We start from the raw sequence: 25,092 nt of genomic DNA, 5'->3' as shown, positions 1-25,092 counted from the left end.
GTGCCAAAAACTGGATACAGCTGGAGTCTCACTAGGGCCGCGTGGAACGGAACTACTCTCTTCAGGGTCTTGCTTACAATACTACTCTTTGCACACAACAGAGTGATACTAGCACTTTCTGAAACTTCTCTTATTTGTAGACCCACTATGACACCTCAGGTTCTCTTCTGCAGTACTACTGCCTAGACAACATTCAGATTTTGTGGCTGTGAATATTTTCCCCCACTCCTTTGCACTTCATCTGTTTTCAGACCAATTCTCAAATCTATCAATATTTATCTTTAATTCTAATCCTGTTCTCAAAAAAAAAACCTCACCGCTTGAGACCATCTTCAGATTGAATGCATTCTCCACTTCATTTGGGATCAAAGGAAAATGTTCTGTAATGATGCATGGAGCAGGTGGGGGACTAGATTATATGTTACTGCATGGATTTCCCATTCCTCCTGAATGTGGGAAAAGTAAGTTATGACTGTGATGGCTAATGCAATAATGACAACAGAGTACTTGTGAAGCCATTCTGCTGCACAGATGAAGGAGCATTCCTTCTGCCAAAGTGAGGACAAACATTCAGGCTGCGTGCGGGAAGGTAGTATTTGAGCCTTAGATAAGGGATTCTCAATCTTCCCCCTTGTATAGCCCCCAAACACCACCCCTTTACCCTTTTGCAACACCAAAATTACTGCGTTCTGTCCATCGCCACCGTATTCCAGCGGTCACGGTTAAATCCTCAATTTGATAGGCTATCATCCTATTGCAGTATTAAAAATTGGTGGGAGGAAGGCAGTTCATGTCTAAAGCCTCCACTCAGTTCAGTACAATGCACACGTAAGTTCTGTAACTTTCAGTCATTGCTGGTTTTAACTCCTGTAACTTTCTGTAAGCTTTGTAACAGTACCCTTGTTTTGTAGATGTACCTTTGTCCTATATGGTTTGTGTTTTATTTCATGAGCTAATGGCTTTCTCTGAAGTGAGCTTTCCTTTGTGCAAGTGTGAATGTGGGTGTGTGCAATAGAATCAGTCCCCAAAGCCAGCCTGTCTGGACAACCAGCTGCCAGCAGCACCTTGATGCCCAGAGAATAATAGGAGCTGAGGCCCGAAAAAGAATCCACCCATGAAAGAGAAAGTGGGCCCATCAAGTGGAGATCAAAGTCCAATCTGCTATGAAATGATGACCCATGGTCATACAGCATCCTGAGCCAATGCGACTTGACTGAAGCATATAAAAAAAAATGGATGCAAAGCTATAGGAGTCCCTTTTCTACTTCTTGCCGTCACCTCTCTGCAGGAGTCAGTCTTGGCTGGCTGGGGAGGCAGGAGGAGGGTTAGAATGGAGGATACTAACTCCTCCTGATTACTATGCTAACAAGAAAGAGAGCAAGCTAACAAGGGGGTCTACAATCAGCTCGCTGCCCTGGATTCATGACTGCAGCCAGACACACTAGACTCAATGTGTCTCAGCTTCCTCTGCTGTCCCTGTGCAACTCTTCACCTGCGTGAATTTGTCTGTGTGAGTGCAGCAAGGTATGTGGGTGTGGGCTTGAAAGCTAGTTCCCCCTTTTCCTTTAATCCAAGTGTCATTTCATAAAATGCACATGAGTGTTAACCAGGGGTGGTCGCTAGCGTAAAATTCCCCTAGCTCTTTCCCCATTCCAGTTCCATCCCCCTAAACCAATATATTTCATAAATATAAAGAGAATTAGTTTTTAAATGAATAACTATTGTTGTTATCAATAAAAGATTTCAATAGAAGAGGAAAAGGGAGTTGCTGCAAGCTGTGTACACAGTGCTTGCCTGAATGGTGATGAACAGGGAGAGAACGAACTGACTCTTTTCAATAGTCTGGTTATTTGCCTTTCAATTGTCTGGCAGCTACCAGGAGTTTGACTGGCGGGTAAGCATAATCAAACCTAAATTTCCAAATGTGTTCTGGTTACATACCCAAGCAGCGGCTTCAGTGTGCAGTTTAAAATTATATTGTGAAGTATTTGTGGGCTCACACTTGTAGTCTATCACACTACAAAGCAGACCTATACAAGAGGTTTTTATTCTGTTTTACCTGTTATGTTGCTGTTTTATTCTTTGTTTACTCTATTAGTAGTGCCCACGTTTTCATAAAGGGTGGCCTAAGGTAACTATGTGACAATTTTTGCATGCAAATCAGGTTTGTATATGCACATATATAGACATACACACACAAGAGCAGGCAGGCAGATAGATATTTGCACATGCTAAAGTATGCAAGCGATCCTTTCAAAAATGTACATGTAACAAAAACATATGCATAAGCTGAAAAATCACAAACTAGATGGGAAGTGGAGGAATTAAACAATGAATCAAGATTAATATGGTGTTGGGTGCCGTGATTTTTCTGGGCTGAAGTGATTAGTGAGGTCCAGCAGAAGAGGGCCAAGAACACAGCCTTTGGCTCTCTGTAATGGAAAGAACTGACACATTTCTTCTTCAGTAAAGAACATGAGCAACAGAAGAAACTCAAATCAAAGTGGTTGTTGGTACTGGACAAACCGACTCTTCCTAGAAGTAAGTCAGTCTAACAGAATAGCAAAGTGTCATTCAGTAGGTCAATTTTGATGAGAAAACAAAGAGACGAGAGGCAAGGCAAGGAGGGCAACTCATCGAGGGGAAGTCTCACTGTTGCAGGATTTGCAAATTTAGTTAAGTAGGTGTTAGAATGAAGTAAGAAAACATGTCCTTTTCTCAGAATCATGCTGAAAAAGGAGGCTGAAAATAAGACGGTCATTAGCATGTATAGAAGGAGACTGTCAGTATTTTTGAGACAGGAAAAGGCATCTTTGTTGGTACTGTGATATGCCTGGCAGCTGGGGCTAAGAGAGGGTATCAGTGATGCCAACAAGCTGAAATGACTACTTGAAAAAGACAATAGAGATACAGGTTGAGCCTCTCGTCCAACACCCTCGAGATCTGACAGAGAGAATTTGCCAGATGATGGGAGGTCAGTATTGTCTAACATATTATCAACACTTGCACTGCTTACTGGGCTCTCAGAAGACATTTGGGGATAAAATTACAGCTAATTAACAGCAGAGAACAGTGAGAGCCAGGACTTAGCTTTATGGGACCACGGGAAACTGGGCCACACCCATGATAAGCAGTCCTCTGGCTAACTAAAATCATGCCAGACTACACATGTTGTCAGACGAGAAAGTTCCAGCATAGAGAGATTTGAGCGAGACCTGAAACAGAAATTTACTTTCTTCAAAAAGAAAACACAGCAAACTCTGCAGCGCTCACTGGAGAAAGGTATAAACAAGAATATTTGTTGGAGTATGCTGATGAAGAAGCCGCTAGTTCAGAAAAAGTCATGAGCTTGTGGCAGCTTTAGTGGTGACTGACAAATTAGATCTGTGAAGCTTTCTGAATTACGGGCAAGAGTTCACTGGACTTTTCACATGTTCCAATGATCAAAATTAGATCTGAACCCTGACCACCACAAATTGAAAGCTAGTGTATTAGCTATCCACACTCACAAGAGCCAACATCTTTTCAGTTTTGAATTTGAAACTTACATGTGACTAAACACTAAGGCTACAGCTACACTGTGCCCTAAACTTGAAATAAGATACATAATTTGTGTAGTGCAAATTACATATCCTATTTCAAAACAGACTATTTAGGTACGTAGCACTGTCTACACAGTAACAAATGTCGACATACTGTGCTATTTTGAGGCGTCCCTTCCTCCTCCTGCAATGAGGTTTACAAGGATGTCGAAATAACACACCCATTATTTCAAAAACTATTTCAAAATAACAGGCACATTTTATAGATGCAGAGTAGCTATTTTGGGATACCTTAAGTTTTACAGTAAGTGAACTCAATTTAATCCAATCCACCGATCACAAAATAAAAGTGCATATTCACCATGTCTTTTTGAGTATTGCTCAGCTCTGACGTCAAACTCTTAATCTTTATGTTGTACTGTTGATCTTGTTCAGACAAATGACTTTGTAAAGTCTTTTTCTCTAAGAGCAGATTATTCACCTCCTGACATGCTGCAAAATCTTTTTGCTGCTCTGCAGGTGAAGATGTCTGCATTTCGGACAAAACAGGTCCTGCCTGAGCTGTGAATTAAAAACAGAGCAGATTAAGCCAGGTGAAAGAACAATGTCTGTAGTTTAGCGATAATACTACCAAAATTTAATCCTTGATTTCTATTGACTTCAGTGGTGTTAAAGTGAAATTAAACTGCAGCAATTTGTTGCAGAACTTGGCTCAGTAAGTAGAAGCGGACTGAAGAAAATGGCTTTCCTGTAAACCTGATAATACATCCCACTGCTAAATTTCTGCAATGGAAAGGTAATACAGGTTGAACCTTTCTAATCCAGCACTCTCGGGACCTGAGTGGTGCCAGATGAGAGAATTCGCGGGACCACGGGAAGTCAAGATTTTCTAGCAACATTATCAACATTTCCTTTGCTTACTTGTCTCTGAGGAGACATTTAGGGGTAAATAAGAGCACAGAACACTGATGGCCAGGACAGCTGGCTGGCAACCAGTGCTGAGGGTTTTGTTTGTTTGTTTTTTGTTTTGTTTTGTTTTGAAACAAAAGAAGGAACCAGTACTCAGCCAGTCATCCCCCCAAATGCCTATGGCTGCAGTTGCACAGGCACAGAAAAAGCACTGCTGGCAACAAACTTTATGGGACCACAAGAAACTAGGAAAGACTTATGAAAAGTGGCCATCCAGATAACTAAAATCATGCCAGACTACAGATGTTGCTGGATGAGAGAGTTCCCGATTAGAGAGGTTTAACCTGTATCGAAACTTTTATGTCATAAACCATGCAAGAATTTGCAAATGAAAAGTACATTCTAAACTGCACATTAGCTGCAAACATTCTTCTCAATAACCATACAGAAAAACTGACAGCTAACAAAGTGACCAAACCTTTACACTTCCACTGAATGGAGCACTAATAACAGGCGAATGAATATAACGAGGGGCAAAGGGTATGTGTATTCAAAATCCAGCAAATACCAGTGACCTGAATGTCCAATTTTTAAGATTTTCAGTAACACCCATTATCAACCAGCAGCAATATCTCATTCAAGTGTGCAAAAGGTGCACTTCGAAGAAAATGATGGCCACGCCAGGCTTGAGGGCAAGCCACTGCCACAGGAATGTACTGAGGGTACCAAGAAAACCGTAATAAGCACAGGTAGCAGTTCCATATCTCATGGCATAGGAATGACAAAGAGTTTAAAAAAAAAATTAGCCTGCAGCACCTACTCCCTTCAATTTACTATACTGCCACATATCAGGCTACAATCCAGACTGAGTAGCTGTATCTTTCTTGCCCTCTAACTTGGGATGCCCTTTGCAATGTTTTGCTGCTGGAGCCTGCAGTATGCAAGTCATTCCCGTCTGTATGTGCTGCAGCCAGCCAGCCACACCTTGGTTCTTTTCAACCTTGATTAGAACCAAATGCCCAGACTTAGATATCCCCTGAGAAATATATGTTGCCTGGACATCAGTTGCCGTAATTTCAAAGATTTTCGTCTTCACCGAGCACACCTGACAACTCTCACAGTTACTAAAAGCTACTTTGTTCAAAACTTTACAGAAAATTTTAAGACCATCTGCAGCTCACAAATACCCAGACTTTGGACTAGAACCCAAATCTTTAGAAACTTAAATTCTGCAAAGGGCGTGGGAGGATTGAGCCCTAAATATAATGCTGCCCCTTATGAATAACACAAATGTTGAAGGCTCACTTGGGCTACGGCCACGTAGACAAGTTATTCCATGGTAACAGCTGTTATTTTGAAATAACTCTGCTGTCATCTACACTGTGCACCCATTATGTCAGAGTAAATTTGAAGTAACGTGCAGTATTTTGAAATTGGTAAACGTCACTGCAGGAGGAACAGCACATATTTCAAAGTAATAATTATAATAATTATTTTGACATACTTGCTACTCCTCCTGCAGTGAGGTTTGACGATTTCAAAATAACACCCTTTATTTCAAATTTACTTTGACATAATGGGTTATAATAATTATTTTGAAATAGGTGCTGTTAAGACAGGGAACATCACTAATTTCAAAATATAGTAAACTCTGTCTTAACCAGCATTCTATCAACTAGAACTCTCAAATTACTGGCATTTTACCCATAAGTAAACTTTAGTTTTCCATAAGTACAGTACAGTGAAAGTAAATACAAATAAATACAGCAAATACAGTATAAGTTTAGTGTACAAATACTATTGTTGATGAAATGCCCTTGCATACATTTACTTAGTATTTAATCTTGGGGGGAGGGTTGTTTTTGCTTTTGTTTCTCTCATGTATTACTAGGCATACCTCTCTGTTATTCAGAATATTTGAATATCCAGCAACCTCCCAGGTCCAGGGCTGCCAGATATGAAAGAGTTTACTGTAGTTATTTCAAAATAAGCACTATTCTCTGTCTTAACAGCACCCACTTCAAAACAGGCATTTCAAAATAAGCACCGTGTGTGCAGATTAAGTATTTAGAAATACTGTACAAAAGAGAGCAAGAGCTCCAGGAACCAACAGTGCGGTGAGAAGGAAATGAGCGGGGAAGGGGTCGGGCGGTGCATATATATTAGTCACCGTATCGGCAGCACTCCAGGGGGCGCCGCACCGACCCTACGGCTACTGGCTAAGGCAAAAAGCTTCCAGTGACTGGACATGCACCCACGCACACCCAGCTTGGAATGGACATGAGCAATCACTCGAAGAAGCACTACTTTATTTCAGAATACATTGTTGTGTGTAGAAGCGTTATTTCAAAATAGCTTATTTCAAAACAGAGCCTGCTTCCCTTTCCGTGCTGCTCCCCATTACGCGAGTAGCTGGTGCAGGAGAGCACAGACGCACCTTCTGCCCTTTTACACCAGTGGGCCACTGGGTTGCAAAGTAGCCCAAAATTAAGGTCAAAACTAGCTGGCCTAACGTAAGTGCTGCGACATCTTACTTCTGCTTGGCCTGAGACCACCATTCTAGCACTGTATTTCAATTCACTTCAGGGTTTTCATGTCTAGCGATGAGTAAAATAAAAGCCACCTTATAAAATGAAGTGGAGTTGCTTATGCCTGTTTTCAGTCCATAATATGTTGAATGGATTTTTATTATTTTTATTGGAGTGAGTGCTGGCAACCTGATCACCATGCCATAGACAGAGGTTAAAATCTGTAAGTTAAAATACACTACTCAAGATTTGAATTACGTTGCAAACACTCAGTCAGAAAACACAAATCTGTTCATACGGGAAGTTCTTACTCCAAGTAAGCCCCAATAAATGCTAATATATATATATGTGTGTGTATGTGTGTATACACACACACCCACACACGCACACCCCTTATAGAAATCTTAGGTTGTTTACTAATCCCTGTTAAAATATCTTTGTCTTACTTACAAAGAAATTTCTCATTGCAGTGGAGTGATTTATAACCATTCCAATATTTATCCACTAAATCCAGAAGACGCTCCATAGGTGTTGCCTCATATAGGTGTTGATCAGCTGACTGAGTTGCTGCTTGATGTGTTTCAAACACCTGAACAAAAACAGATTATCCCTTTCAGGCACTAAAACTGCAAATGTTTTCAATTTAGTCCATATAACTTCAAGTTCAGAAATGAGACCTGCAATGAAGAGGGGAATTTAAAGGGACAGTCAGGTAGTCTTGGCCCAAAATTTGTGTTGGTTGGTTATTTAAAACAAACTAGAAATTAAGTTTTTAATATTAGTGATGGATTTATGGTACCAGCTATTTTTAAAGTTTCCTTCATAGATCCCAGCTCTCTTACTCTTTTTATTTCTAAAAATTTTGGTCTGAAAATACCTATGCTTGGTTTCTACCTAAAAATTAAGTGTCTAAGAAAAATTCTGACCATGACTGTCTCAACTATTTCTGAGTTATTGGAGGGTAAAATATCATTACATGTGGGGTTAGCAGTACTCCCTAATAAGGTTGTCTGACACTTTCCACAATAAGATCCTGTTTTCAGTTGCTTAGAACTTGGCAAACTTGAATCATTTCCCTTGAAATTCAGTCATTGGGTGGTTCTCCCCTCACCTCTGCCCCCACTGAATTTTGTTAGCTATTTGGAAAATAGTTGATTTTCAAAAAGCCAGCTAGGAAAAACACATTTTGCACATGTTACTAACATCTGACCTTTTCTCTGAACAGCTTTGGCATCCCTATATTTTACAATGGTGATGCAAAATTCACAAGGGGAGTGGCCTTTGTTTCAGGAATGCATTTGCCCCCTAGTATAAACTTGCCCGAGTCTGGTCAATTTATACTGCACAAGTTAGATAAATAGATGCTTCATAGACTGCAGTTGCCATAATCTGCAAAGATTTCATCTTCACTGAGCAGAATTTCTCATAGTTACTATGGGCTGTACCTCTAAAAATCAGGATTCTCTGGTTTGGTACCAGACCACAGACATTGCCTGACCAGAGAACCATGGGCTGCAACCTGGAGCGCTGACAGAGGCAGCCGGTATGGACGCTGAAGGTAGGGGGGGCTGAAGTCAGGGCAGAAACAAGCAGGAGTCCTGGTGGCAGTGGACCTCACCAGTACAGCAAATCCCCTCATTTGGGACCAATCAGGTCCCATGGGCACCGGCATGGGATGTCCAGCCTGCAGTGCTGACCAAGACTGCCATGCACCATCCCCATATCTTGATTAGTCACTTATCTAACACTGCACAAGAACGCTGTGGCAGGGGCAGCATCCAAAACTAAGGGCAGACTTCAGCTTCCTTAACCATGAGACCATCCCTTGATTTCCTGCAATCCTCTGTCTCATTCACTCCATGCCTTCCACTCCAACAACAAATGTGGCAGGGCTAATAGAGACAACAGCCTCCTTCCTTCATTACATATTCCTGAGTAAGCTCTATTCTGTGCACTGAATGACACAAGGGACCTGTAGGAAGGAAAACCAGCATTTGATCACATAATTAAAGATGCATTATTTAAAACATATACATGGAAGGAGCCAGGCAACCTTAACTCTAACGTTTGCTGACTTTCCACTACTTGAATTTGCAATATGTTTTCAATGTCACTTTTTAATGTAGTTTGTATATACACATATATTACACAGAGAAAGAAAATATTTTCTCCAGAACAACTACCGTAATTAAACATTATTGGGATTACAGCAAAAACAAATGCAATTTGAAATGCCATAAGCATACACTACTGCTTGATCTGAGCAATGGGAAAGCTAAGTTGTAGGCGATGCGGAAAGGAGTTTTGGTTGTGCAGGATTTTTGTGGCATGTGGTGTGGTTTTTTTCTTAGATTTCAGACTGGCACCTAGAGGTTGAACCTCTCTAATCTGGCACCCTGAAGACTTGACTGGTGCTGGACAAGAGAATTTGCCAGACCATGGCGGTTCAATATTACCTAGCAGCATTACCTACACTTCCACTGCCTATTTGGTTCTTAGAACACAGTTAGAGGTAACTTAGAGCTAAATATCCCCACAGAACACTGAGAGCCAGGACTGGGGGCTGGAAAATTTATGGGACCATGGCAAATCTGGCCACCCCCATGATAAGCGGTCATCCAGCTAACTAAAATCATGCTGGATTACGCAAGTTACCACACAAGAGAGTTCTGGATAAGAGAGGTTCAACCTGTACTAAAATTGCAGCAGAACTTAGTGTCAGATGCAGCTGGAACTTCACTAAATCCTTCTCATGTTAGTCAAGGGACCAGTGCCCAGTTAGCTCAGTCTGCTCTAGGACAAATTTCAGGAAGGAGATACTAGCTTTTACTAAAACATACACAGAAAGGTCTTAAGACAACCTTGTCATCAGAGATGACAAAAACCCAGCTGCTATATAGTCAAACAAATCCCACAACATAGCCTTTTTGTAATGCTTAATGACTACTGTAATATTTAGTATGTGTAAGTTTTTTTTTTTTTAAAAGAACAGGTATTGTTTTTCTGTCGAAGTTGCAACCACCAAAGCATAAAACTTCTTTCCAGCCAAAGAACAGCAGGAGCCAAAGATGGGAGTTCCTTACCCTGACATGAGAGATCCAAAGCCAAATTGAGAGCATCTACATTCTTATTTGAATTAAGCATGGGCATATGCTTTAATTTTATTTTCTCTTAAAAAAAGACCGCCAAACCCCACAACTTTAACACAATTTCTATGTATTGTAAGGAACAAAACAATCTGCATGTGTTGGGAAGTGGGAGAGGATGATCTAATGTTTCTCTCTATTTAATTTACTTGAAGCTGCTGGAGAAATTCCAGGATAACAAAGAATTCTGTGCTGCTTTGTCACAGGAATCAGGTATTGCTGCAAAGTTTAGGTCCAGTAAACAACAAAGCACACAAGGCTTTGCCATGTACTGCCAGAAGGCCATCTTTGCAATCCTCAGTCTTTGCTGCATGAATAAAATTAATAGCTACTCCTAAACCATGTTCCTCAGTGGTGGTATCCTGCTGTGTTAGATATGATAATGAGCCAGCTAAACTACTATTTTCTAAAATTATAAATGCAATGGGCACTCATCCATGGCAGGATAAAGAAGTACGCGAAGACAAATGAGCACTGGCTGGAGAAAACAAATTAACCAGTTTGTTTCATTTTCAGTTTTGTTATTATTAGATTGAACTATTAAAATTGACAACTACAAAGCCCTTTAAAGAAATTACCAACTCTTCTGTTCCAGCGTTTTACCTCTTTGACATCAGTAGTTTTGCTATTTGGTCTTTGCTCTCCAGGTCCAGATCCCAGATTGGAAGAAGGATAGTTTCTGCCACTCTCTTGCATTTCTTGTTGAGACATGCAAACATTAGGTTGTCCATTGTTTTTCTGCAAAGCTGCAGAATAAGTTTGTTTCTGAACTGGTTGGTTACCTCCATCATCTGCTGTTTTACTGAGAAGTAATCTAGATGCTGCTAATGTATTAAAAATCTTCTGAGCCTGCGTAGGTGTCTTTGGAGAGGAGATGACTGGAGAAGAAATTTCTTGAGAGTCTCCAAAAGAAAAAAATAGTCATTTAAATAGAACCACCTTGTTCTTTTTCAATTAGCATCAAGAGTCAAAATTAACAAAACATGCATATTACATTTTAACAAAAGCTGTACTGTTTTCTAAATGCTCAAAGTTAATTGGTTTGGAGAACAGATTTATTCCCGAGACAGATCAGAATTTTTTTTTAGCTTTGAAATAAGTATATTTTCATTAAGACTGTGTTAATACAGCGAGTTGTTTTCAAAATAATTTATACAATTTGTGCTATGCAAATTGCATAAATTACTTCGAAATTCCTTATTCCGAACTTGGGTGCCATCCAAATGGCACCCAAGTTTGGAATAAGCAGCTATTTCAAAAGTCCTGTTACCCCTCATCCAACAAAGGGCACTGGAACTGGAATACCGCGCTCGAAGCAGCAGTGTTATTTCGAGCATGAGGAAAAGCTGCGGTGTTGCTATATCGCAATGCATTTGTATCCCGAAATAGCAATTGCCATGCAGACATAGCCCCAGAGACCTCTATATATGCATATACTATAAAATATTTCAAAATGAATAAGATTCACCCCTCAGTCTTTTAGCCTTTTTATATTATGTACAGTGTCACTCTTAGAATTGTTACTGAAATAAAAAAACAAGCACTGTGTACAGTTATTTTATTATAACTATGACAGTAAAATGCTTTTTAAAAACTGCCTGTAGTACATAAAATTGAAGGCCAAATTTAAACTGACTGAATTAAAAACAAAAACCAAAAAACCACCTCTCCCCCAAGCATAAGCATTACGTCAAGCTATATAGAAGAAGGAATATCAAAATTAAGTTTATAAGGGAAATATCCAAAAACCTTTAACTACAGAGTCACTACTTGGGCTGCTTAGTACAAATGTAATTTCATGGTAGTACTGTTTGGAAATTCTGAAGTACTGACTTTCATGCTAATCTAATAGCTATGGAATCAACAAAGGACACAGGTGGCAGATATTAGTTGTCTTAATGTGAGAGGTGATTACGACATGCCCAATCAAAAAGCCCTTTATGTTTAGCCTGAAAAACATTAGTTGAATAAATAAGTATTTCATTACTGTAGTCTAGGCTATAGGTACATATGTCAGGAAGCGAATAGGGAGTTCATTTATTAAACATTTCTTGTGAAACGGCAAACACAGAGCAAGATGAGAAAAATCCACTAGGTGGGGCCATTGACATGGACCAGTTATTAAACCAGAGACCTTCCAAGATATCCACCTAAATTCTGCCTAGGGATGCTAGCCTCTAGAACTGAGACAAAACACTGATAATTTTTTTCCAGAGCGACTGATTTTTTTCATTCCAAACCCTTATTTGCTGCTCCTTCCTCCTCCACCCCCCAAATAAAAACAAGGCATTTTCAGGCAAACAATTAATAAATCTAGGCTGATTTAGGCAAATAGTTTCAGATCAAGAAAAATTCAAAAGAAAACTGTTCACGTCCATGTCTTTTAAATGAGATTTCAACTCTTCTATACAATTTCCTTTTACTATTTAGACAGATGTGTTTATGTAAATTTAATAAGAAACAAAAATGGAAACATAACAAAAAATTCCATTTTGTTTGACCTGAAGCAAACTTTGTTTTCATTTTAGGTATCAAACAATATAACCAGTTGTTCACTCTGCTCTACTTGTGACCTCCCTGTAGATCAGGGCTGGGGAAGCCCTGGCCCACAGTCAGACCCAGACTGCAGCTAACCTGGATCCAACCCCCAAGGCTTGGGGCTCCCCTCCCCTGCATCCAGCCTGTGGTAGGAGGGGAGCCCATAGCCTCACGAGCCAGAGTCCAAAAAGCCGGGGCCGGATCCAACCCACCGGCTCTGCCTGGTGGGGACAGGAAATGGCACTGCCGCTTCACTTCCCCCAACTGGGGCAACAGCAGCATAGTGCTGCCTGGAGGGAGGCTTCCCCCACCACTCTGACTTGCTGGCATTCTGGCCAAACAAAGAAGTGGGGGGTGGGTGTCTGAGAGCAGCAGGATCAAAGCCTCTTCAAGGGAGCTTTTCTCTGCACTGCCTTTTCCCCAGCTGGGGTAAAAGGCAACAGTGTTATGTGAAGATAAGTACCCCCCTCACCGCCCAGACTTCTGCAGCTCCTGCCCGCTCCTGTGCCCCCTCCCACCCAGACCTCAACCCCAGCCCACTCCCACACCCTCCCTGCTACTCAAACCCCCCACCTCCAGTCTGCTCCTGACCCCCTCACCACTGTTCCCAGCCCATTTATGCCCCCCAGATCCTCCAACCACAGCCTGCTCCTCTACCCTCCTGCACAAACCCCACACCTGGTCCCCAGCAGCCCCCTCCCACACACTGAACCCCCACCATTTTTGGTCCCACCCTGACTCCCCAGAAGAGTTAAGCTGGCCTGGGGGAAGCCCTGGACCTCAGACCCCAAACCTGTCTTCACTCCTGCCTGTGGTGTTGAAGGGTGAGGTGAAGGAGCAGTCTCAGTCAGGGGCCACATCCGTGCATGGGAGGAGCTGTTTGTTGGGGTTTTTTTTTTTGCTTCTCACTTTACTCTGCCCCAACTGATTTTTCTGTGTGTCACTGGCTCCCAACCCAGAAAAGGATCCCTGCCCCTGCTTTAGATAGTGGAGTCAGCCCATTTGAGGGTACAGGCTTGACGTCCACTAGCTATGTCAAGGTAAAAGCTACTGAGGCCTCATCTCTACTACTATTTCTCCCTGAAAGCTAACTCTCTTTTCTCTGTAAAAGAATAGGAAGGGAGTTAGTCAGAGGCTTCCCTAAATAACTGTAATAAGTTATGGGGCTAGATTCTGTGATGTACCTCTCAAGAACTCAGCACAGATGGCACCCCTCTAGGCATCTTTGGGTCTCCCAGATTTTACCCGTTCTAAGGGCCATTACAGCCCCTAGTGTAAGTCACATTGGTCCCACATGGTGCTCTAACTTGTGGCAACCTCTCCAGCTATTTTGGTTTGAAGAGCAACTCAGAGTCAGGCCTGTTGCTTAAAATACTATGGCCAGTCTAGTCTCCCTTCTGCGATGCCCCTAGGCCATGCATAGTTGGGAGGGGCAGCACAAAGCCATTAATACTGTTCCTGCACCAAGCAAAATTCTTTGGGACCCCTGCACTTCCATGACGACTCCTACATGCCACCAGATGTGAGACACACATTCATCTTTTACCAGTGTATAAGTAAATACAAATTTGTGTGCAATTTCAAAAAGCTTATAATCTGATCCAGACTAACATCAGTCTTTGCTAACTCTTAACATACAGAGAATAACATACGGAAATTCATTGGACTTGTAGACAGAGCATGGTATTGGGGTTTTGCCCTGTCTTTCGTTTGGCGTTAGCAGCGAGGTCTGATTAGAAATACTCTTGGAAAACAAGGGAAATAGAATTGTTGCAACCAGCCACTTCCATATAAACACACATGGGACAATGAAAGTTTGCATTATAGGATTTAACTGAACAACTCAAATAATAATAATAATAAAAAAATATTTTGCAATGGTTACCTGGGTGGGGTGTGAAATTGGCATGCGTGGTAATTTTTTCATAAGCTTCAGCTTCATCCTGAAATTTCAGATTAGGGTCTCTCTTGGAACAATCTTGAGTCTTACTGTCTGAAAATGTAACTTTGGTGCTATTTTTCCTTTTCTCATTCCCCTGCTTAACAGCCTTAGCTGATGAACAAAGAGGCAGACTTCTGTATTCTAGAAAAATATATCATGTTTTCAAAACTTATGTCCTTCAGTTAGATGGTGGACAGTAATATTATATATAACACCCATATTAGAATTTGTAACATAGAATACTATTTGAGAGAGAATTCCCAGAGTATCTTTTTTTAAAAAATGGTAAACTAAGGGTAGTTCATCTTTGCACTGAAATTTAATCCAGGTTTTGAATCTTTATTCTGGACAGTGGGCATATAACATCACAATGGGCCTCAAGTAGTTTCCATACCATAGCAATACACAGGATGCAGAATTATTTGCATAAGGTATGAACCTGAAATATTTTCAAATGCTATTACAGAGCTAACAAAGAGTAATTTTATCTTTGATAAAAGTATCCCAAACATGAAGTCAACCATTAAAATACTATAACAAATTAAATTATTCTTTCAATGCGTGTTGAAGCCCTCAGCTTCACCTTTCTCAGTAAAATGAACTTCTGCCTCAATAAAATTAACAGTAAATAGCCCCATTAAATTGGACTAAACTGTAATTGACAAATAAGATTAAAAGTACATAATCTTTACTCATTTGTTATACTAAATATTGTTCTTTGTACACAAACATAATATAGGTTGCTAGGTTAACACAATAACAACTGTTACCTTCATCAGTTTCCTGAACTTTCAATGCGTTTCTGTTTTCTGAACTAACATCCTAGATTTAAAAATATCAATACATAATCAGTATAAAAAATTGCACTCAGGAAACTGCACTGCAAATCTGCTAAAGTGCTTCAAGTCAAGACCTATGCCTTGAAACCCTTAGTCTACCTCTTAAAATCATATTAAATAATCTTGCTGAAGCAGCTGCAGCTGCTAGGTTTGTAAGATTCTAAAGGTTTCTATTCACATAACAATTCCTAAAAGGAGAACTGAATAGCATTTTGGACAAAAAAGAAAAATATTTAACTAAAATATTTATATTTTCTGTTAATTGTCTTAAGCCTTATTCTTACGTGCCTTATAATGGTTGATTATATCATCCACTGTTACAGGAAAAACCACAGAGTCCAGGACTCAGTAATGGTACAGAAAGGAGGCATATATTTTAAAATTATTTGTTTTAAAATGCAAATCTTTGCACTTTCAACTACATATTGGCTGTGTCTAGATTGCCAAGAACTGTCAGCAAAAGATGCACAAATTGTGCAATGTATTTGCATATCTCTTGCTGACAATTCTGTCGGGAAAGCCTGTCCCAACATTTGGCATGTCCACACAGGGCCAAATGTTGGGAAAACCTCCTCTACTGAGACAACCCTTCCTTCTTCCTCATGGAACGAGGAAGACAGGGATGTTGGCAGAACACTTCCAACACAGCAGACTTCTGCTGAGAGACCTCAGTCTCCCAACAGAAGCCAGCAGTTTAGACATAGCCATTGTAACTGATTTGGCATGCTGAACAGGTTTTAAAGAGAAAGACTTCAAAAATTTGGTTCACCTTTATGTAGCATGAACTCTCTCTTAGATCCAGTCTCATAAAGTCTTATATGCAAGTGCTTAACTTTAACCATGTGTGCAATCCACATGTTCAAAATTAAGCACCTGTGTAAATCTTTGCAAGCACTTATATTTATTACAGTTCAGTAGAAATTTTTGCAGGCAAAATCTTCCCTAAATTAACTGTCCTTCCTATTAAAATGATTCTTTGCCAATGTGCTGATCTAGAGCTCACCTTTTCTTTCACTACTTTCCACCCCTTCTACAAGCAAGACAGACAATGCTCAAATGTTGAAAGCAATAGTAGATTTTTATTGATTAAGTACTTACAGTAGTCAGTTTTTTACTGGACCAGAACAGTGAAATATATTTAAACACATTTGTGGCATCTTGGGGTGTGAGTCTGCTCCCTCCACTAGCTTGTCACACAAACTGTCCATGTGGATCCTCTTGATGTGTGTTTACAGATTGTTAATGAATTCTAATCTAATCCAGAAAGATACATCAGAGCACTTTAACAAACCATTAATGCCTATCAGCAGGATCCACATGGACAGTTGGTCCATGGCACGCTAGAGCAGGAAAGACACACACTCCCATTTACCACAAATGAAACGTTCATATAGACAACCCTTTATTGGTGCAAAATTTTAGGGAATAACTTAAAAGTAATTTCAGAAACCATACTCTCACTTCAACTCATATCCTACTGTTATATATAAATTTATTCTGGACCAGTCTATATGTGCATCTATCATCTTCCTCCAGTACTTAAAGCACGTTCACTATTTAAAGCAGTAACTCCTTCACAAAAAAGAAACTGAACAAAAAGATGGACTTTGCAATTAGACGCTCTCTCAGAAAGGAGCAAGATCCAGAAGTGAGGAATCACTTCTGGAAAACACCCTGCTATGAGCCCCCTCTCACATAAATTTGGTGCCCGTCAATTCAAAAAGACTTGATAGTCCCAGTGGTCAGCAGCTGTGTCCCGTCTTATACTTTGTACCTTGAACTGTGCCCAGATTTATTAGAAAGCAAATTAAGTCTCCGGAGATAAACTATGGTCCTTTTGTAAAATACCACTAAGTCTGCAGCATATTCTGCATTAGCCCCTCTCTGCATACAGTAATACCACATGTATAAGCAGTAGAGGTGCCAACACCAGAACAGCCTTTGTTTAAAGGCCTTGTTCACGTAAGACAGCTAGGCTTTGGAACTCACCAATTCTCTTGGTCCAAATTAGTCCAAAGTTGTTTACCTTCAAGAGGCACTGAAAAACCCTCTCTTTGCTCAAGATTTTAGAGGAGGGCATATTCCCCCCACCCCATCCCTTTTAATTTTGGCCAAACACAATGTTAGGTTACTTGTCTTTTTTAATATTTTTCAATACCTGTTAAAGGCACCAATCTATGAAAGATATCTTGTGAATGTAAACTGAAATATATTCGGGGGGAAGTGGTTATATATGGCCCTGAGCATTAAAATTTATATTCCTTAGACTTTGGCATGTATCAGGTCATTGCCAAATTAGGATTGAAATCAATCCTTGCATCAATAAAGGCAAGTACTAATGAACACTGTGTTGGTTCTACAACAGATTTCTATCAGCATCCACTCATTTCTGTCAGAGACTTTGCCTGTAAAGCACTAGCACTCGTTTGGAACTACAAGTCCCCAACCTACAAACAAGCTCTGTTCCAAAAGTTCATTTGTAAGTTGGTTGTTTGAAACTGAGAATGTATTTTTCCATAGAAACAATGTTATAAATGGTAGTTAGAGTCCCAGCCTAGCCCATGAAAGCCTATTTAACCCATAATGTAGGAGAAATATTGTACATTTGCAATGAAAAACAAATATTTTTCTTTATTTAACCTTGAATGCTGCTGCTAGAGGAAAGGTTGATATAATTAGAGGAGGATGAGAAGGTAAGCGGAGATTCTGAAGGGGACTTCTAGACCAGTGGTTTTCAACCAGTACGCTGTGGCACACTGGTGTGCCATGAGAGCAATCCAAGGGTGGATGAAATTTTGTCAATTGTCCCTTGCTGTGGCTCTTTATAGACCAAGGGCAGGGGAGAAATTGATGACCTCGCACCAGCTGGGGCTCAAGCAGCAAGGCTGCCTGAGTCCCAGTGGGTATGAAGTTTGTCAATTTCCCCACCCTCAGTCCCCACTGTGGCTCTTTGCAGAGCCACCATGAGGGGAAATGCTAACCCCACAGGACCCCATTAGCACTGGAAGGCAACTGAAATGCTGCTTCCCAGCTGGCGGAAGCCTGCCCTTGCTGTGGCAATGATGAGGGAGTGACGGCAGGAGCCTGTTGGAGCTGGGATATGGTTTAAATTCCACATCCTGGCTCCAATGGGCTGGCAGGGAGGGGAGCTGATTTCAGTGGTTACTCGGTTATTGGACATTCCTAGCATGGCTCTGAGCAGATTTGGAAAATGTGCCTATGCGCCTTGTCTAAGGGGGTGTATTCTGTGTGGGATTTGAAACATTAATGCATTCGACCTTTGTTTAGCTTGCTGTATGCACTGCTATGTGGCAAACCTCCTGAGTAAGACTGTAACCATCATAAATGTAAGTAAATGTGACATTTATGAGCAATCAATTCAGCTGAAAAGAATGGGTGTGCCAGGAAATTATATGACTCATTGAAGTGTGTCGTGTTACTGGAAATGTTGGGAACCACTGCTCCAGACATCCCTGGTCACCCCACACTGCCCACAGGCTGCAACCACCCACTCATCAGGAAGCAGCAAGTGGCACACGTGTGGGCCAGAGGACTCTGGAGGAGAAAGAGGCGGCTATGCAGCCGGTGGCTAGAAAAAAGTGGCAGTTGCCCCTTCAAAGCCCCACTTCTCTTCAGCCACGGGCTGCACAACTGCCCCCTGCTCCTCTGGAGTGTTCCACCCAGCACTTGCACTGCTCACCACTACCCGCGCCTGTTGCCTGCTCCCGTGAGGCAGACGGTGAGCCTTTTGTTTGAATGGATGGCTGTTCATAACTCAGGGAGTTATTATTATATTATAGTTATTATATTATTATATATTTTGTATATTAACAAAAACCAACCAACCAACCACGCACTACAAGCAGAGTTTCATTTTCAACTTATTCTACAAACCGGCTCACAGAACACTAAAGCTGGCTCTACACTGCAATGGAAGGTTCATGGCTGACCTGGGTCAGGGCCCTGTGAGCTGAAAAAGAAATCAGATAAAGCCACATTGGGGGAGAGGATCACAAAGTCTGGGCTCCAGCTGAAGCCCAAACATCTGCACTGCAATTTTATAGCTCTGCAGTTTGATGCCAGGTCAGCTGACCCAAGCCAGCTGCAGCTATCCTGGGGTTCTTATTACAGTGCAGATGGAAATGGAGTCCTAAAGTTTCCCACTTTTGCTGCCCCTGGTGCAGCTCTACTGGTGGTGTGAGGGATATAAGTTACAACACCTAAAACTGGCACACGCTGGCCCGGCAACATCCCTAGTTCAGCAGGATCAGGGATGATCCTGGACCACAGAGCAGAGGCAGGAGAGCTGGCATCTCAGGGGGTGACAGGGCTGGAGCACTGGCCTCCCCCAGCAACCCCACAGTGGTCAGGGCTGGAGTCCAGCATCACCTAGCAGCCATGTAGGGCCTCAGCCAGAGCACCAGCATCTGATGTCTCCCAGCATCCACATGGGACCAGAGCCAGCAAGCTGGTGTTTGACCTCTCCTGGCAACCACACAGGGCTGGGGAGCTGGTGCCAGCAGTGATTTGCAGCCAGAGGGCTGGGGAGCAGCAGTGGGGGTCGGGGGGATTAACCTCCCCTGGTCCTGTAAAATCTCTTGCCCAGGACCACTCAGGTTCCAAGGTTGCCAGACCAGGGAGATGCAACCTGTAGCATAGCCTAAGAGCAGGACTAAATATGATTTAAAATATAGTGGTAGCTATCCAGTTTTGAACCAATACCGTCAACTGAACTTAGGTGAATATACCAGACAAAGGCTAGATTTAAACATTTGAAGATCACTTCACTTACAGCCAAAGGAAGGGCATTCCTACAAGCCTACAATTCTGTATCTATTGTATTTCTCCTGTAATCTGTAGGATAATCTATGGGCTCAAATACTTAAATACAAGTTTGTCTGTCTGGGTGTTTTTGTTTTTTTACCATAGGTGCATTTGCTTGTTGCTTCCGCATTTGTAGGCTGATGGGTCTGGTTTCAGACTTCCAATTCATAGTAATGCCAACGTTATCTTCAATATTGCGAATACCTCAGGAAACAAGAGACTGAATTAAAGTTTAGTAGTTTTATACAACAGGCTAAGTTTAATAAGGTCACAACACATTATATACAAGTGAAAATCATAACTATATAGTCACAGGGCCACCCTGAATCTTAGAGGATCGATCCACAAGGCTGAGGAGTCAATTTTCCTGTTACTTTTACAGGGCTCAAATCCAGCCCTACCCCATTTCCAACTGCATGAAAAACTGAAAAGAAATTCATCAAAGCACTTTTCTTTCCAGTACGTGGGGAATAGTTCAAGGGGGACGTGACATGGCCCAAATTCTTAGGGTCCAATATAAGTTTCTGGCTATAATATTTGCATGGAGGGGAAGTACTACTATTTACAGAGCCTTTCTGACTGGAGTAATTTTTATTTTATACTTTTCAAAATTTCTACTAAAGGGTGTGTCACAAAATCATGGAGATTTTACTCAATTTCTCTTCCATATAGCACATTTTATATATGCCTAAAGATTTCAGTGGAAAAGTAACCAAATAATACCAATGTTTATGCACAGGTATATACATGACTTCAAATTTTAGTCTTGATTTATTTTATGCAAGCAAAGCAGACTGCTTTAAAAATGCTAAGGTAATACATTTGAAAATATTCAGACTTAAGGAAGATATGGCCTCTACCCTCTGAAGAGCTCCTGCTTAAACTATTCAACAACTATTACTTAACTTTTGGACAAATTTTAAGGTATATCAACATACTTTGCAAACTGTGAAATTCTACTTGAGGGTCCTTTTTAGCCGATCCTGTTATTCTAAGAGGTTTGCTCAAGTCCCATTCACACTTTGTAATTAAATTTAGCACTGCTTCATCCTCTTCGTCCATCACTGAACACTTCCTTGACATGGAGTTAATATATGCTACCCGTGGCTGGCCAGATCTGTTAAGAAAAATATGCTGTCACGCTGTCACCTTATTTTAATGGTTCCCTTTATTTAAATATGTTTTCTATCAATACAAAAACTAAACTTTAACATTCACACTCAGTAAATAAGTAATGCCCTTGCTCTGTTTTTATGCTAAATAAAAGATTATTTGTTATTGTTCCAAGGTATTGAATAATGGATAAAGTTCTAGATTGACTCAGATGTGGTTTTAATTCCTAGCTCTGACACACTTTTTTTTTTGTAGTGGGGAGTTGTTTGTTTTTGTGTGTTTGTTCTTTTTAGTCAATCACTTAATTTCAGAGTTGCAGCTCCCCATCAATGAATTGGGAAATAAAATTTCCCTTCTTCTTTTTGTCTATGTTGTTGTTTTAGGCCCCAATCCTGCAAGTAACTCCAGTCTACACTGTAATTATTGGGAGTGTTTATGAGGAGAGTAAGAAGTGAATATATTGAAAGGAATCTTCCAACATATTTTGAGAAAAATGTTGCTAAAATTAAAATGCAATTGTCCAGCTAAGTTAACCTTGGTTAACTTTCAAATGCATTTTTTGAATAACAATTTGTTATATACTTAGTGGCTGATAACTGAAAGAGAATGGATTTCTACATAGGATTTTTAAAAAAAGCAGTAATAAATAGCATATGAAATTTACAGCATGACAAGATTAACATGTTAATACATGTGTATTTTGCAACAACGTTACTACGAATACATTTCTTCAACTAAAAATATCTTCAGAGATATGTGCTCAATCGCATCAGTGTCTAAAAACTAGGTACACCTGAGCTGGGACTGGATGCCTCGTTCACCACAGTAAAAGGGAAAATTTCCACAAAGAAATTTAAGTGCTTAACTGGCATTTTAGTTCAAGTCCAAAAGCCAGCATGCTCGGTAGGGAGGCACCTGAGATAGTCAATGAGAGATGCCAAGGACGGATATGTGCTGGGCACCTCTCTCTGGGCAGGGGACAAAGCTTAAGGCCAGGCTACAGTGTAGTTCCAATCTCTGCTAAGCGATCAACTATTGGAAACCATCTGCTTGGAGTCAGGGAGTTTAGATGCCAAAGCAGTTTCTCATAGGTACACCTGCCTTACTCTACACAAAATAGCAGGAGGAGGAGGTGGTAATGCTGCCCCCACCTTGTAACTTTGTAGCCCTGTAATTAAAGCACTCACCTGCTTCCCCCATTCTTTCCTGCTGAAGCTGTTCCACTGCAGAAAAATGAGTCATTGGGGCAGAGAGAGAGAGAGACTGAATGAGAATGCAGTGGTTAGGGCATCTACTTGGGAAGTGGAAGACCATGGGGGAGTCCCTCTGCTCCGGTCCCTTTTTCATTATTTACTTACAAAAGAACAGCATCAACAGGAGAGACTGAGGGAACCCACATCGGCAGCTTAGTGGTCATGGCATTACTGAGAGGTAGGATTTGAACTGGGGTCTCCTTTCTCCCCCTTCAAGCACGAGAGGGAACTGAACCTGGGCTTTCCAGTGAGACCTTAACTACTGGGACAACAATTATAAAATGGGAGGAACCTCCATCACCTCCTCCAACCAGATGTTGACTGGGACCAGATCTCAGCGCGTTTGCTCTACTGGACCCCTCGTGCGACTTAGGCAGATGAACAATATCCTCGCCTGGTTCATGAATCTGTTTGGGGCATCCAAGAGTTGAGAGTTAAGCAGCAGTGTGCTTGGGGGAAAACACTCTGAAAATGTTGCTTATGGGTGAGGTGAGATGTTTCCACTGTTTGGCAGGCATTTGCGAACTGCAACCAAGCCAAAACTGGAACCTGAATGGGACCTAAGTACCTTCTTGAGTCCCACACTCAGGCCACATGTACACTAGCAAGGTCTTTTGAAAAAAATCAGGCCCTTTTTTGAAAAAACATATGGAACATCCACACATAAACCGTGCTCTTTCGAGCCGAAATCGAAACACTGCAGCTCTTCTGCTAGAAGCCGTCATCCACTCCAGGATCAGGAATAGCACCACTTTTCAAAAGCTTCTTTCCAAAATAAAAAAATGTGTAGATACTCTGTGGGTTTTTTTTCCCCAAAAGAGCAGTCCTCATGGTGCTGGATTTTTCAATCCCTGGCCTATTCTTCTGGAAAGAGCAGGGGCTGTGTGGACACTCTCTGTTGAAACAGCAGATCAGTCTTTCAATCTGCTTTTTTTGCGTGTGGATGTGCTCTTCTGAAAGAATGTCTTCTGGAAGATCATCTTTTGAAAGATCACTGTAGTGTAGATGCAGCCTCGTATGCCAGAGATTAGTGCCATTATAAAAATACAGATTGATGCACACACAAAGCCTTACTTATAGCAAGAGAATAACAAAAACAAAACAGATTGGCTACGTCTACACAAGAGGCTTTTCCTGGCAAAACTGGGCTTTTGTCAGGAAAAACTGTGGAGCATCTACATGCAAAATGCACTTTGTTGACAGTTTGTCAACAAAACCCAGCACATCCACTGGCAGCATTATACCTCTCCCCATTCAGTAACGCTTCTCCCCACAATGTTCTGTCAACAAAACAGCCATGTAGACACTCTGTGATTCTTCTGTTGATAGACCGGGCTTCTGGTTCACGGGGCAGCCCTATTTGCAGAGCTTCCAGTCAGCCATTCTGTCGAGAGGGAGGGACTGTCTGGCTGTTCTCTGTTGAAAGAGTGGATTGCTCTTTTGATCTGATTTTGTGTGTAGACGCAATCTGTCAACAGAAGTTTTGCTGGGAAATCCCTTCTGACAGCGACTTCTGTCAACAGAAGCTTATTGTGTAGATGTAACCATTATGAACAGCATAAACTGACACATGAAGAAAAAGGAGTAATGTAGGTGATAATAAATAAGAATTCCTAAACCAGAGAACTGAGGTATTCAAAACACAGAAAAACTCGCCTGGAGGAATTTAACGCACACATTGGTCAAGTCTGTCAGACAGACATGGGGAATTTCCCCAAAGTAAATCCTAAAACTTACAATGAAAGGACAGGAGAACCTTGCAGACTTCCATATGTTTACACAACTGCATTTTGACTCTTGTTTTAAGAATGTTTGAGCTCACCTAACTGCAATATCTGCTTTTGAAGTAAACCCTAATTTCCATTCCAACGCTTCAAAACTACTACTTCTATTACTTTGTTCATACCTTTCAATTTCATCCACTTTTGTTGTTGGTGAAGAATCTTTTAATCCAAATGCATGGTCTGTAGTGAAATGTAAAAGAGATGCTTTTCGTTCACTATCTCTCACCGGTCGATCATCTAGAAAAAATCCCCACAAAGAAAACCTATTTCATTAACATTTTTCACTATAGCTTTCAGTAGAACACCTGGGAAATGGAGGTCATTCCTTGCTCTGAACAAAACATTATAAAATAAAAGTCCTTTAATCTGGCCTCTGATGATTAGGAAATCCTGATCACCTGGCATCTGGCAAAAATAGTCGCATTTACGGAGATCATCTGGGAAAATCTGATGGTCTGGCATACAGTAGTCCCCTGAGATACATGAGGGTTACATTCCACAAACCCTCACGTACCTTGAAATTCACATACGTCAAGGAGCTTGGGTGGTGCGTTGGGACCATGAGAGGGGGACAGGGTGGCCAAGCCTGGGGTGGGTTAGGGCTGCACAGGAGCTGGGGGTGTAGTTGAGCCAGGGAGCGCAGGGGTGGTAAAGCAGCTGGGGAAACACGGAGG

At 41.2% G+C, this 25,092-nt stretch overlaps 1 protein-coding gene across 4 annotated transcripts in view; it reads right to left on the bottom strand.

Moving 5' to 3' along the window:
• The window catches only part of CEP72 (centrosomal protein 72), a 46,940-nt gene that overhangs the window by 10,708 nt on the left and 11,140 nt on the right, over positions 1-25,092 (bottom strand). For 3 of the 4 annotated variants that reach the window (XM_074987926.1, XM_074987927.1, XM_074987929.1), the window contains 8 exons: positions 24,541-24,655; positions 21,207-21,385; positions 20,369-20,472; positions 15,376-15,427; positions 14,549-14,746; positions 10,729-11,027; positions 7,430-7,568; positions 3,904-4,103 (listed from right to left, as the gene is read on the bottom strand). In XM_074987926.1, the coding sequence (XP_074844027.1) occupies positions 3,904-4,103; positions 7,430-7,568; positions 10,729-11,027; positions 14,549-14,746; positions 15,376-15,427; positions 20,369-20,472; positions 21,207-21,385; positions 24,541-24,655 (1,286 nt within the window). The remainder of the gene's footprint in view (positions 1-3,903; positions 4,104-7,429; positions 7,569-10,728; positions 11,028-14,548; positions 14,747-15,375; positions 15,428-20,368; positions 20,473-21,206; positions 21,386-24,540; positions 24,656-25,092) is intronic. The other variant, XM_074987928.1, reaches the window with a different exon arrangement.

The sequence above is a fragment of the Carettochelys insculpta genome, chromosome 2, assembly GCF_033958435.1.
Source record: "Carettochelys insculpta isolate YL-2023 chromosome 2, ASM3395843v1, whole genome shotgun sequence".
NCBI lineage: Eukaryota > Metazoa > Chordata > Testudines > Carettochelyidae > Carettochelys > Carettochelys insculpta.
Note: the sequence above shows the minus strand (reverse complement) of the source record. Positions and strands in the feature narration are given on the sequence as shown.